At 38.5% G+C, this 15,166-nt stretch overlaps 1 protein-coding gene across 2 annotated transcripts in view; it reads left to right on the forward strand.

Moving 5' to 3' along the window:
* RGL1 (ral guanine nucleotide dissociation stimulator like 1) overlaps positions 1-15,166 on the forward strand; it is a 94,031-nt gene that overhangs the window by 67,493 nt on the left and 11,372 nt on the right. The window contains exons 10-16 of one of the 2 annotated variants that reach the window (XM_088154392.1): positions 1,219-1,308; positions 2,637-2,723; positions 5,335-5,367; positions 6,828-6,949; positions 9,326-9,415; positions 11,128-11,314; positions 13,723-13,791. In XM_088154392.1, the coding sequence (XP_088010518.1) occupies positions 1,219-1,308; positions 2,637-2,723; positions 5,335-5,367; positions 6,828-6,949; positions 9,326-9,415; positions 11,128-11,314; positions 13,723-13,791 (678 nt within the window). Of the gene's footprint in view, positions 1-1,218; positions 1,309-2,636; positions 2,724-5,334; positions 5,368-6,827; positions 6,950-9,325; positions 9,416-11,127; positions 11,315-13,536; positions 13,792-15,166 lie in introns of both variants that reach the window. The other variant, XM_088154391.1, reaches the window with a different exon arrangement.

A 15,166-nucleotide genomic window follows, 5' to 3' on the forward strand; every position in this document is an offset into this window, starting at 1 on the left:
TGAGTTGTATCTGAGATTTGGAGCTGCAGAGATTATTGAAATGCTTGGGAGCAGTAATCACAGGACAATGAAGTTCTATCTATATATTTATAGAAAATTACCTTGAATATCTGGAGAAGTCATGTTTAATTTTAGAAAATGTAATTTCTAAAAATACAGTGATTTATTGAAAGAGAGGGTCAGAAGGCTATTTAGTCCCCTAAGGAAGTTTGGGAGTCATTTAAATGTATGCAATTGATTGGAGAGGATATGAAATTTTCAGGAGGATGATAGCATCGTTAAGTTAAATAGCAGTGTAAAGGAAGCCCATAAAAATCAAGGACATTTCTTTAACATCCTTATTCAAGTGAAGAAAAAAGAAAAGATAAAAAGTGACAAAGTCAAGATAATAAGACAAGGAAATTAAAAAAAAAAAAACTTACTAACTTTTTTTCATCATGCATCTGAGGAGCTATGGCAAGTTGCTGGCCTCTACATTTGTGGAGAAAAACAACTTAGAAGAGAATATCTGTAGCTCAGGGTTGAACTGTGGAGTCCTTGGTGCTCTTGGAGCTTGGTTGTTTGCTTGCAGACATTTGCTTGCAGAAAAATGACTTAAAAACATGGCAGTAGGTTAATTAGCCTGTTTCAGTGGACCAGATCATATTGTGAAATATGGCTCCTGAAATCATAGAGTTTCTGGTAAAGTGATCCCCAAGGCCTGAGTTGTTGGAACACATAAACGTTTTCATTTCCTGACTGTCTCCTTGTTAGTCAGCAAACCAAAAATATTAGTCATATCACAATGTAAGTGTATAAGGAAAAAAACCCAGAGGATTATATAATGGAAAGGAAAATGTTATTAATAACACATAGTAGTTTGAAATAAATTAGAAACAAGCTGTTTAAGAAGGAAAAAAGTATTAATTGTCCAGAAGCAGTAAGGTTGTAATCCAGATGTGTCCGATTCAGAGCACACTGAAAATGGGCGAATACTTGATTTGGCTCAGAGATATTTTGCAAGTCAAGTTTATTTGTGTTTTGGAGCAAGCATTCCTCGCGTTCAGGAAACTCTTGAAATATGTTTGTTTGAGCTTTTTAATTTATTTTTTTACTTACAAGATGAGCCACATGTTTTTTCAACTTGAGAGAAGGACGTAGCATTCAGTTAGTATGGGAAATGTTTGTGAGCCTGTTCTATGGCCTCTTCCATTCATTGCCCTTTTATTTTCATCACAGGAAGGAACATCTAAATTTGCAAATCTGGACAGCAATGTAAAAGAAAACCAGAAGAGAACCCAGAGGCGGCTTCAGTTGCAGAAAGATATGGTGATTCTTTCTTTTTCATTTTTATCATGAGATAGTCCTGATAAAATCCCGCATCCTCAGGATGCAGATCAGACATTATTCTCTTTAAGAAATGTAGAAACAGAGCAATGGCACAGAGAACTGTTTTAGGAATTACCTAGGTACAAACCAAATGGTTTAGTTCAAATAAAATTAAGAGATTACAGTTTCCCACTTTGTGAACAAGTATGTTCAGCCAAGCCTTGCACTCACTTCCTTCCCTTTTTTCTTTCACATCTTTGTGAGGGAAAATACAATCAAAAGATAAGAGTGAACAAGTTCCTTAGATCAGTAATAGCGGATGAGTTCCTTAGACCAGAGCTTTTGCCATACACACTTGTGATTTCTTGCAGAATAACAGTTGATCCATTATCTTTGAATAATGCCTTAGATTCTTCAACCATCGAGTTTGTGTGGAGAAAAATTGAAGTTGAAATTACAGCCGAAGCAAGCTGCTTCTTCCCTTGAGCTCCATTCCATAAATTTAAAAATAAAAGATTTTAAAGAATGTATTAGATTTTTTCCCTGTTCTTCAGGGACTTTTAAATGGCACGTTTAAATCTTGTTTGTGTATTGTTTTTCTTTTTCTAAAAAAATTGCATGTTTTCCTGTATTACTTTTTCTATAAAACATCCTAAATACAATTTAGAAGAAAGAGGAGACTTATTATAATTGCAATAATACATTACCAATTTGATCATCACTTTTTCTTCCCCTGTGGAAATAAGATGACATAATCTTACAAGTGGCACTGGCATAATAGGAGCCTTCTTTTCAAAGTTTTATTTAGCCAGTCATTTTATTTTTATGTATATACTACTTCCCCAAAGCAAATTTCTTATGATGGCAAACAATGTAGTGTGTAAAGGAAATAGTATGCTGGTATAAAGTATAAGGGAAAAGAAATAAGGAGATATAAAAACATAAAAGTCTCTTAATGAAATAGTGAGTAGCGCCAATAAACCTCTCAGGAGAGGCCATTCCACAGTATCGTGTACTATTGAAATAGCTGCATTCATTTTCTTGTCGGATCACGTTTGCTGTATGAATGGTTCTTACAGCACAGCTCAACCAGCCAGAAAAGCAGCCACAGCTAGGCCAGAATCCAACTGCTCCTTCACAGATGGCCATGTCAACATGGAAAAGATCTTGAGTGAATATACGTAGGAAAGCAGTTAGTATAGATCCCCGGGCTGTAGAAGACTAAAGATCGCTGAACCACACAGGACTTGAACTGGATCCAAAGTCAGCAGGCGCTGAATGAATCTGAACTAGGTTGGTTAATCTCTTTGTGCTTTCATCCTATGCAGGGTGTAATGCGGGGCACTGTTCCTTACCTTGGTACTTTTTTAACGGACTTGACAATGCTTGATACAGCTCTCCAGGACTATGTGGAGGTAGGTTTGTAACACTTGTGCATCTGAGTATGAGGAATAGCACCACTATAATAGTTTTGCATTTGGCATATATATGAAAGCATCATCTCCATTGGGGCGGACCAAACACAGGATTTTAATTAGGACATGGAACAATTACTACCAATCATGAAACTGAGTTTACGTTATTAGAATTCTCCCAATCTAAATTTCATGCCTTGAATGAAAACAGATTCACAGGTAAGTTTGTATAGGTTGTTCCCCTGGTTAAAGCCTCATCTATGTATACAGGGTTTACAGATATCAGTGTGTGTTGTTGTTTTTTTAAAAAATGTTTTTCAGGCTAACATTAGCAGAATTTCTTCACAAATTCCACATTTTCTTTGGAATAAGGTATATTTTGATTGTAATGTATGGAATCACAGATGACTTGAAGAGGGACTTTTCTTGCAGAAGGAAGAGTAACTGACTGTGGTTTTGGTTCAGTGGGAGATGTTCATAAAAAATATTTTAACAAGTAACATGCATAGATATTTAATCGTATTTGAAATAATCACTAGATTTTTCAATTGGGATCATTAGGAGAATGATCTAAAATGTCATCCAAACTATGAGAAGAGACATATAGAAAATGAAATTGGAAAGATGTTTCAATAAATATATTAAATAAGCAGTGGAAGGAAGAGAAGAGGTCGTATGCCATGTGAGAGAATTTTTCTAAGATTAAATATTTATGGGTATCTCAAGACTTTATAGATTACAAAGATATGCAAAAATGCTCTAATGCAGTGTTTCTCAACCTCAGCAACGTTAAGATGTGTGGACTTCAACTCCCAGAATTCCCCAGCCAGCATGCTGGCTGGGAAATTCTGGGAGTTGAAGTCCACACATCTTAACGTTGCTGAGGTTGAGAAACACTGCTCTAAGGCAACATGTTAGAGCTATGGTCAAATTCTACAAATACGGTTATAGATGTAATTTTCTGCCAGTAACTGTGGTTATCATTCATAAATGATGGACTCACTGGTTTGATTATTAAGTGGGGTCAAAGGAAATTAGTAGGTGTAAATACTAAATAATTTTTTAAAAAACTATGGCAGAGGACCCAAAAGGGTAAATGCATGAAAGTTTGGAAATACTCATCTTACTTTTGTTGAAAGAACTGCATTGGTTTCTGATCAGTTTTTAATTCAGTTCTGGGTGTTTACTGCAGCCTTTCCCAACCAGGTACCCTTCAACATCATGGGCTGTTTTGTCTGTCCAGGAGGGTGAATGTGGGTTATGGTTGTTCCATGGTGTTTGGGTAATTTATATTGTTTTTTGGTTATGTTTTTAGTTTTTAATCTCATTCCTGTTTGGAGGTCTGACTCTGAGCCTCGAATCAGACATAAAGGACTGAGGGATTCTTGAGGACACCAAGTTGTGGAAGGCTGTCTTAGTGCTTACCTACAAGCCCAGAATAGCTTTTACTTTATTTTTCTTCAGAGACATTCACTCCTGCATCAGTCTACCCCTATGCTCTGGTATTCTTCATTTGGAATTATCCCAAGAAATTTGCCTGCTGCTTATGCTGCCAGCTTTGGGACGACAGCAGAAGTTGTTCTTACTGTTCCAGGCTTTGAAGATCTGGTTTTATTAGTGCTTTTAACTAGTGTTTTAGTGTTTGATTGTACTTGGCAGATGACACTACACAAGTACATCCTCTCTATTTAATGAATTCAGTAAAAATGGCTTTATTCAAAGAAGTTCTGGATCCAGTTTTAATGACAGTCCCCACAGGAGTGCAGCAGGAATGCTCATTGCTTAGATAATTTCATGGAAATGCAGTTTGTAAGAATCTGCTGTTTCAGTAGATCAGGAATAGAGAATTGCACAGAACGTTTTGGGAGGCCAAGTAGATTGAATCTAATCACACACGTGGGCAGAATTTTTGTTTTTCCTGAACTGGAGTGTACATTTTCGAGGTAATTCCTCCTCCTCTTCTTCCTCCTCCTACTCCTGCAATGTTAAATTGTTTCAGGATTTCCACTATAGTTTTCATGTGCTTCCCATCTCAATATGTTGTGAAACAATGCTGATGCTTTATGGTAGTTTTGGACAGAAGGGGCTCTCAGGACAGTAGAAAAGGGATTTGTAACTCAGTGATTCAAGCTACCCATTCTTGCACTTGAGCACGCTCTATAACTTGTATAAATTTGTGTAAACTGTGCCACATAAGAGGCTACAAACCCAGAGCTAATTAATGTCTTCAAGCAAAATTGTTCCCTGCACAGTCCAAGTCATCTGTGGGAAGGGAAGGGAAGGGAAGGGCATCCTGCAGATGTAAAGAAAGCAGTTGCTTCAGGCTGATAGGCATGTTATGTGGCTGTACATCAGCGTTAGCATAATTAAATCGCTGTAAAGCGTGGAGAGAATATATGTGCTTCCAAATTATTTAAGGAAGGATGGCAGAGAGGCCATGATTGATCGCAGAGTGAGATTTAAAAGCATCCTCATGGAACCAATCTTGAAAGTTTTAGCCTTTTGGAAGAGTAGATGAAGTTTGAAAATTTATTCCTTTGTAACCATTTTATTATCTCCAGTACCAATGCAGGATTTTGTAACTATACAGTACATTCTTTATTTTTTGCAGGGAGGGCTAATAAATTTTGAGAAGAGAAGGCGGGTAAGCTTGCATTTTCTTTCCACCATTCAGTGGCATTTTAATGGTCCACAGCAATCTGAGGATTTATTTCTTCTCTTTAGAGAGAAACAGGAGACAATGTAACTAGATTGCTTAACATTTTCAATTAGAATTGTAAAACAAGTCCCAGGAGGAACAGACTATTGGTGTATCGAATATGGTTCCTCTCAACTCAGATTTGAGCACAGTTTGTGTTTTTCCTCATCTGTTCTGATTGGCTGTACAATATGCCATCACATAATGTGTGGTGGCTTGAGCACTCTAATTTGGTGCAGGAATGTTTCAAGATTGCCAAATTTTAAGGATTCTTATCCGCAGGATTTTGTGCTGCTACCTGAAATCTCACAAGACTTTCACATTCTCTCTGAAACCTCACAAAATCTTGAGCAACAAACCCAAATCTTGCAAAAGATTACTCTTCCGTGAGATTTCGCCCATTTAATTTTTTGTAAATGTGGATTGATAGATGCCATCTAGGGAGTTGCATGATGTCATCACCATAATTATGATATCCAATGTAAAGATGTTTTCAATGAGATTTTCTAGGATACACCATTCATTTAAAATATTGATGTTAGAAAGATGCTTGTTCTGATATATATTTTGGCCCGGTTTATTACAAAAGCATTATGGCCAGCCACATGGATTCATGTTACTGTATTTATTTTTTTAAAAGAGTTATCAATGCAGGGTCAATGCATTTTGAAGGTTTCAGTAGTCAATGGAAAATGTCTCATAGTCGGGATGTGCTTTTGCTCTTGTGAAACTTCTCTGAAATGCAACAGGGCAACAAAAACAGGGCTACTTCTTGCTGGCCCACAGCAGGTGAAGGGCAGTGCAAGTCCTTAGGCTTTCTGTGCATGCCAGGCACTGGGTTCCATCTGCCCTGCAAACCCATAGACCAGTCATTGTTGCTCAGAGCTAGCAAGGAGAAGAGGAGGCAAACAGGGCTTCTTTGCCTCTGGTGGCTGGTTGGAGTTCCCACGGGTGGAGACGATGGCTCCAGCATCCAGCTTGTTTTGGCTCTTTTTTGCATCCAGCAAGGGCAGAGTTAAAACCAATGACTCCTACCCATGCTGAAGATCATCCCTCCCTCTCTTTAACTCAGGTATTGGGAGGGGGCAATCGGCTTAGTACACTTGCAAGAGCGTGGCAGGTCTCCTGACATAGTAAGTGGGCAAGTCAGTTTTGAACCCTGCATGTTCTGCCATTCAGAGCTTCCAGAGCAACAAGCAAGGAATATCCTTCAGGTTCATGAACTCATTTGAAAGTATAGAGGCTTAGTGCCATTCAGAACTAAATTGTATTATGCTTGTAGGTAAACTTGTCATGAATTCTTCAACATCTCTAACTGTCCTGCATCCTTCTGCTGCGGAGACAGTATGTATTGGGCTTCCATTTTCCTCATTCAGACTCCTCCTCTTGTTCATTATTTTTTCCAGGAATTTGAAGTAATAGCTCAGATTAAACTCCTACAGTCTTCCTGTAATAGCTATTGCATGACTTCAGACAAAAAATTCATCCAGTGGTTCCAGAAACAGCGGCAATTAACAGAGGAAGAGAGGTAAGGTAAAACTTGGATTTGCAACAAGAAGGAAATTGTTTGCATAATCCAGCTCTTTCCCTGTCTCTCCATTATCATCCGAGATAAAGGAACAAAATTATATTTTGTGGAGTCCTTGGGGTTCTCTGAGCTTGGTTGTTTTCTTGCAGACGGTACAATATGCCAGTCCTCAACTAGATAACATCTTCAGTGCTGGATGGGAATGGAGCTTGCTCTCTGTTTATATACAGTAGCTTGCCCTGTCAATGTTGGAGGGGGTGTTGTTTTTCTCCTTGGTACAGTAATTCTTTGATTAGGCTGTTATTTACTGCTTGATTGTTTGTCTGAGTTGGTATTTCCTTGATTAGGGTATTGTTTACAGCTTGATTGTTTGTCTGGTGTTAATTCTGGTATTAATCCCTGCTTATCTGGGTGTTTGCTGGCGATGAGGTGTTTCTAGTCTTTTTGTTTCCTTTTTATTGTCTCTTTTGAATAGTGTGTAAATGTTGTTTATCTCTATGTGCCTGTTGATGGCTGACTTTTCTGAATATCAAGCTTCCAGGAATTCCCTCCCATTTTGGGATTTAGCTTATAAAATATGATAAAATGTAATAAATAAAATAATATTATATTATATTTTAAAATTGCTGTGGAATGTGCAAGACACTACAAGCAGTTCTGAAATGTATACAAGGGCATACAGAGAGGGATAAGTACCCCTGTGCTAACGTACACTGCACACACAGACACACACACACAGACACACACACCCCAACCAGGCAAAGCTTTGATCACATTGTTGGGGCCCCACCTTGACTTTTTTGACCATACCCTGTGGACAGCCCTGGAGAAGTCTATGTAGAGCTCTTCACATCATGAAGCAGTGAGGAGTTCCAGGCATAGTACCAGAGAGGCTAATTCTAATTTGGGTGAAGCTACCTGGGAGCCTTGTAGCGGCTTTTTATTATGAATTTAATAACCAAACGTACTGGAAACAGTGCTGCAGGAGGCAGGAAATCCACTAACCCTGTGGTTCTTTGCACCATGTAAGTCTTTGTTCCTCCCAAGCCTTTTTCACCTCTCTCCCAAGATCTGATAGTTTCACCAACTAAAGCAGCCTGCCTCAATCTTTTTACCTTGGAGGAACCCTTGAAATAATTTTTAGGTCTTGGGGAACCTCTGCATAAAAATGTTTATGTCGACAGCTGTGTTTTGCAAAAAATACAAAAACGTCACAAGACAACAAACTTTTAGCCTACCCAATCCAGGTTTTACAATGTTTACCACAACAAGTAAAGTGGCAGGAAAACAATTGAGTCGCAGCACATAAAAGTTCCCATCACTGCAAGTGCTAGCATTGCACAGTGTGTAAAACTAAAAAAAAAAAATAGTCATGATCTCTCACAAAACCCCAGCTGAGAAAGGCTGAACTAAAGATTTATTTTAAGCCTTCCAGACACTTCAGAGTACTTTTGTTAAAGCCGAAATGATAGACCAAGGTAGTATCTGTTAATAATTTCTGATTCTTGGCTTATCCAAAAATAGCCAACCAGCATCTACAGCAATATTCAGCTATATATAACATGTGAAGTTGTCTGTTATGTCAACTTCCTTTTCCTGTGTCACTTTGAATTTCACTAAGCAGGTGCAGAGCTTGCTTTTCTCTCTTTCCCTACTATTTTCAGGTTTTGAATTTTAATTGTGAGCCCTGAAAGTTTAAATTTGAGTAGGCAGAGTAGCAATTGCATTTTATGGATTTTATTTACAGATTTAGCACATAACATAAAAGTATACTCTGTGTCCATGTCTGTGCTTCTGGGTACTGTTGGTTCTCCTCTCTTCTTAGTGCATGCCTTGGAATATAAGGCCTGGGGTACATGTTACTTGAGCATTTATTTGTTCCCGCTCTATTCTGGTACTCAGAATTTTGTCTGCTCATGGAGTTAGAATATATTATATTAGAATATAGAATATTTTGCAGGTACCTTGAAAAGCACCCATCCTGGCTCATACAAAAATGGGAGCTGAGGAAGAAGAATAAACCCAAGAAGTATCCTGGTTTCTATATAACTCAAAATGCATCTCTGAAAAGGAAAAAAAATGCAGTTATTCAGAAGTTATTGAATAACTCAGTGTTTCTCAACCTGGGCAACTTTTAAGCCATGCTGGCTGGGGAATTCTGGGAGTTGAAGTCCACATGTCTTAAAGTTGCCCAGGTTGAGAAACACTGGAATAACTCATAGTAACATAGCTACTTAATTTGAAGTAATGCCTATATTAGATTTAAAACCTTGTTCAGAAGTACAAAACCCAGTTTTGGATCTAATTCCATGACTTCATTTTATGGTAGCAGTATTTGATGTAGTTCTAATCAGAAGGTGGTCTCTAATCTCGCAGCTATGCGCTTTCCTGTGAGGTTGAAGCAGCCATCGACACGACCACCACATCACCAAAACCACGGAAGAGCATGGTGAAACGACTGAGCCTGTGAGTTTGAGTGGGGAGTGAAGGTTGGGAGCCAACTGGCCTGAAGAACTGATGGTTGTTCTCTGGAGAGAACATTTGCTAGAATATTTGAATATTTGAGAATATTTGAAAGGAACTCCCAGTTGATGGGAGAAGTCTAAAATCATGTGCAAAATCACATTTATACCTGTGGAAATGAAAAGAAAGGTGTTTCGAAGCATAGATGCTTCAAATGCTTCCTCCCTTGTTTTAGAGGCAGGTAAACAATTCATTCTATTTAAAATATAAGATGCTTTGTCCATGTCTCTTTAAGCCTCAGGAGGGCTTATAGTGTTTAACTTATATCATCGTAGCCGACTGAAGTTCATTTGCATTTCAACATTTTGAATTTCCACTGCTCTAATCTGCTTCATGCCTCCAAATCTAAGGGAATTAATAGTATAATTTCAACATTCATTAACTGAAGCAAAGTGTTTTTCACTGACTTAAACAAAGAAAAATGAGTGTGAATAACCAAGCATTCTGCTAGAATCTCCTTCACCTGCATTAAGCCTTGAAAAGCGAGATAAATAATGCTTCCCTGACGGTATCTATATGGCAGTTGTCCAAGCCAGTATATACTTTGTTTAAAGGAATTTATCCCAATCTCACTTCACTGTCATGGTTAGATATTGAAGTAAAATGCCTTTTTTTCCTCTTTCTACCCCATACTGTATTAACAATAAGCAATCTGCCATTGCAGTCTTCCTCATAGGAATTTAAATAAAACACTGAAAATGAAGAATATTTGAAAGGAAGCTCAGATGCTGTTTAGAATAATAAAGATAATCTATATTAAAAATTTGATATAAGGCATAAGTATGGGGGTTTTTTAAAGATTTTTTTACCCTGCCTTTATTATTTTTTTTATAAATAACTCAAGGCGGCGAATATACTTAATACTCAGCCTATTTTCCCCACAACAACAACCCTGTGAGGTGAGTTGGGCTGAGAGAGAGTGACTGACCCAAAGTCACCCAGCCAGCTTTCATGCCTAAGGCAGGCCTATAACTCAGTCTCCTGCTTTCTAGCCTGGAGCCTTAACTACTAAACCAAACTGGCTCTTTTAGTTAATTAATTAATTAGCTTAATTAATTAAAGCTTTAATTATTTACTCTAATTAAATAAACATCTAAAACTCAAATAATTAAACTGCAACCACTGTGCATGTCTACTCATAATTCCTCTTGAGTTCAGTGGGAAGTTGGTCTAGCTTTATAGCTTTCATCACCTAAGACTGCAATAATATATTGGCTTCCTTGAACAAAACTGTATACCTACCACCTGCTTTTTCTTATTTTTTCAAGAATACAGACAGGGCAGCCATACACTTCTTGTGACCCACCAAGCCTCCTGCTTTCTTTCAGGAGCACAGTAAAACTCCAACACTTTCTACTTGCTGGGAACTATAAATAAAGAAATGGTACTTGTCTAGAAAGAGGATATCTTTCCTGGATACGTAATAAGTTGACTGGTCTGGATACAGGCCTTCAATTCACATCTCTTACCTCTCTCCTCTGAATTTACCATTTTGAAAGGAATGTGGTTTGCTTGATTTGGGAGGTAAAGAATAACATTGCAGCCTTGTTAAAAGAAACCTGCACTTCAGATCTAGATTGTCTTTCTGTGCGGCATCTCTACTCTTCGCCAACGTTCTGCCCCCTTTCATTTGTCACTTTGTTGTTTCGGGACAGATTGTTTCTGGGACCTGATGGAATTGCTAATAGCACGCCTACCAAAGATCAGCCCAAGTCCGTACCAAGCGGAAGTTCTGGGGAAAGCATGGATTCCGTCAGCGTATCATCCTGCGAGTCAAACCATTCCGAATCAGAGGACATCTGTGTCACTCCTACAGACACTCCTGATGAGGCCCAAAAGAAAGTATGACCCGCAAAGACCACTCTTTATTTCCACGAGGAGATGTTGGGATTAGAGCAGGAGTTCTTAAACTTTTGGCCATCACTCCTCCCTTTAGTGTAATCTTAATGTACACACCTTCCCAAACACCAAAATGAATACAAATGAAAACAATACAATGAAACTTTGGGAAAGGTGGATTTATTGCAACAATGTACAACCAAGAGGTTCTTCACACCTCCCCTGGACTCTGTCTGCACCTCCCCAAGGGAGGTACACCTCACAGTTTGGGAAACCCTGGATTAAAGTCTATCTGAAAAGACTGATGCAGAAACTTTTCTACCCAACATTCTTCCTGGTCTAAGCATGAGATATTCATTTGAAACCCATTTCTGATTTTTAAACCTTGGGCATTATGAGATGGGGATTCGGATCCTCATGGGAAGTGAATGGAGTACCCCCACCCCACTAGGAATCACACTCAATGGGTGGAAGCCTTGTTGGAGTGTTTTCCTTTATGCCATGCTTCCCTTTGCTGCAACAGTGATACTTTGTGCAGTAGGAGAAAGCCAGATCCTGGTGCAATGAAAGTGCTCAGTGACTTTTTCAACTGATTTGCAGAGGACCCAATTTGCCCTCAGTGTGGTTCTGAAACCATGTCTGGTAATGCGGTTTGTCTCCATTCATCTCCTCTCCCTATAGAATCAGAGTTAGCAACTGTGAAACTCCAGATATTGCTGAATTGTAATTCATAGCATCTCTCACCATTAGAAGGGTATTTCAGTAATTATTTAGAGGGCCAGAAGTTTCTCCACCCCTGGATCTAGTTACCACCTTCCTCAGACAAGAACAACAATGGAGTCCTTGATGCCCTCTGAGCTTGGTTGTTTGCTTGCAGACGTTTCATTATCCAACTAGGTAACATTATCAGTGCTGGTGAGTGTGGGGTTTGGTCCCTGTTTATATAGAGTAGCTTGCCCACACAAGCAAGTGGTGGGGGTATGGTTTTCTCCTTAGTAGTTCCTTGATTAGGGTATTATTTTCTGCTATATTGTTTGTCTGGTGTTACTCCCTGCTTATCTGGGTGTTGGCTGCTCTAGAGGATGTGTTCTGGTCGTCTTGTTTCCTTCTTAGCTTTTTTATTGTCTCTCTTGAATGGATTCAGCCATCAATAGACATATAGAGATAAACCACATTTACACAATATTCAAAAGAGACAATAAACAAACAATCTAGCAGAAAACAACACCCTAATCAAGGAACTACCAAGGAGAAAAACACCCCCCACCAACACTGGCATGGCAAGCTACTATATATAAACAGGGAGCTAACCCCACACTCACTAGTTGGGTAATGAAACATCTGCCAGCAAACAACCAAGCCCAGAGAGCACCAAGGATTCCACAGTTTAACCCTGAGCTACATATGTTTTCTTCTATTGGAACAAGAACAACAAATAAATGATCTTGGAAGAAAAATAATGTTTCTGTGTTAAATGTAATCCTTAAAAACTTCATAAAAGGCCCTCCTGCTCTGCAGGGGAGAGAACCTTCAGTTTAAAAAAAGCAAAAAATGGGGGGGGGGTTCTAAGACTGTAGTTAGATATAGCTGTTGTTGTAAAATGAGCTAACAAAAAATGGTAGATTCTGCCATCTGCTGGTCAATTCTAAATTAAGGAAATATTATTATGATTAGTTTGAAGGGAACTTGGGCTATATATAGTTCTTCTCCAGAGGGTATTAATACTAATATGCAAAGTAAAAGAAGCTCGAAAGAGCATATCTGTCTTAGCTCAGACTAATCTTCAGTTCTGCCAGTAGTACAATCCAATGTACGTTCCTTCAGTGGAACTTATTTCAAGTATTAGTGTATCAGATTGCTACTTCCAAGAGAGAAGAACATTCTGATCATCTGCAAGCAGGACAACAGTTTATAGTGGAGGCAAAGTTGTACTGGCTGAGGGTTATGGAACTTATTGTTCTGAACCTTTACCTTCAGCAAGATCTAGAAGAGATCTCAGGCTTATGCACTGCTCCAGATCACTAGATCTACAAGATTATATCACAGAGAGAGTCTGCTTCCCAAAAGGTTATCTACTCTTCATCTCCAGGTGGTGCTGTGAAAATGACCCTGAAGTTCAGCTGCCAGCTTCAGCTGGTAGCTAGTGGTGGTTTTGAACAAATCCTCAGTTTAGAAACGAAATTAAATGAATATTTTGATTTGTCTTTTATGGCTTCACTCCTTAGCTCACAGAGTCCTCCTCCTCTTGTTCCTCCATCCACTCTATGGACACGTCTTCATCAGGAGTATCATCCTTCACCAATGTTCTTGTGTCTCCTCCTACACTGGCCAGCAATCCCAGAATCCACAAACGCTCCGTCTCTGTCACCTCCATTACCTCAACAGTTTCATCTCCTGTTTACAATCAACAGAATGAAGATACCTGTATCATCCGTATCAGTGTTGAAGACAATAATGGCAACATGTATAAGAGCATTATGGTATGTCATGAGAACTGTGACTAGTTCTTTACAGGTGGCTGTATCATTGAGATACCACAATTTGAGAGATGAGCCATAGCTCAGATCCCATGTTGTTCACACAAAAGTTCCCAGATTCATTTTCTATTATCTCCTGGTAGCTGCAGAGGACTCCTGTCAAGAATACTAGAGCTCTTCTACCAATCACTGTAACAATTTCTGACATGCTGAATAATTCTGGTTGCATTTGCTTCTTCTGCATGCATTTCTTCCATGGCTCTTCCAAACAGAAATTCTAGGGCATTTTAAAATGTAACTGTTCTATCTTTTTGGTCCAGTGCTTTAGCATACAATTACAAGTAGTCAACCTAAGAAAGAAAAGTAAAATGCTTTGTTTAAGAATTGTTGGAGCAGACTAGAGTTTTTTAATCCAATAACCAATCAGTCAAGTTTCTCTAATCTGTTCTCTTCATTAGCTATGCTAGCTGAGAATTCTGGGAATTATAATCTCAACATATCTGGAGAACACCAGGTTGGGGAAATTGATCTACTTGGGTGTATCTATTTACACACACACACTGTCTCTCTCTCTCTCACACACACACACGTTTACATTCAACAGAATGAAGATACCTGTATCATCCATATCAGTGTTGAAGACAATAGTTAATAGCCATACACTGCTTGACAAAAAATGGCAAAACTTAGAGTAGATAGTCAGTTAAGAGAAAAAAGTTTTTCCCGTTATTTGTCCTGTGATTACTGCACCATCAACTTTTTGTACCACTTTTTTGCAAGATGATTGTACTAGCTATCTAGACCACCATAGGACACTACAGATTTGTGTGTATGGGCAGAGATTATTTACACTGAATTAGCACAAACAGGTGGAAAGAGAATTAAGCCTTGTTGATTAACAGTTTCTGCCCTGCCTTTTATTCAAGCAAGGTTTTGACTTGCATGGAATTGAACTTGAATGAACAACATATAAGACCTACTGGAATCTCTCCTTTTTTTATATTTGTCTGTTTGGGGAATTTGTTTTTAATGTCACACCTCTTTAAACAATGATGAAATGTTCTAATTAGGGGCTGTTGAATCAAATGCAATATCATCACTCCTGGTTGTAAAAGCAACATAGCAGTGCCTCAATTTTCCCTTGTTTGCTGTTGGTTTGTGCAAATAGCTTTTCTACTGGTGCAGAATCCAGGCATACCAAGATGGGAAAACCAAAAATGTAAGATGGGATCTCTCTTTCTTTCTCTTTTTACTGGCTAGAGGTGCTGATTGTTTTTTGGAAAAAAAATAATACATATTGCATTTCTTTTTGTCAAGCTGCTTGAACAAACATAACCTCTTTTTTTCTAGAGTGAACAAACTGTAGATAGTAGAAACT

The sequence above is a fragment of the Python bivittatus genome, unplaced genomic scaffold, assembly GCF_059951505.1.
Source record: "Python bivittatus isolate LINGU-HERP-01145 unplaced genomic scaffold, Pbiv_v1 ctg000700_np1212, whole genome shotgun sequence".
In the NCBI taxonomy this organism is placed as follows: Eukaryota; Metazoa; Chordata; class Lepidosauria; order Squamata; family Pythonidae; genus Python; species Python bivittatus.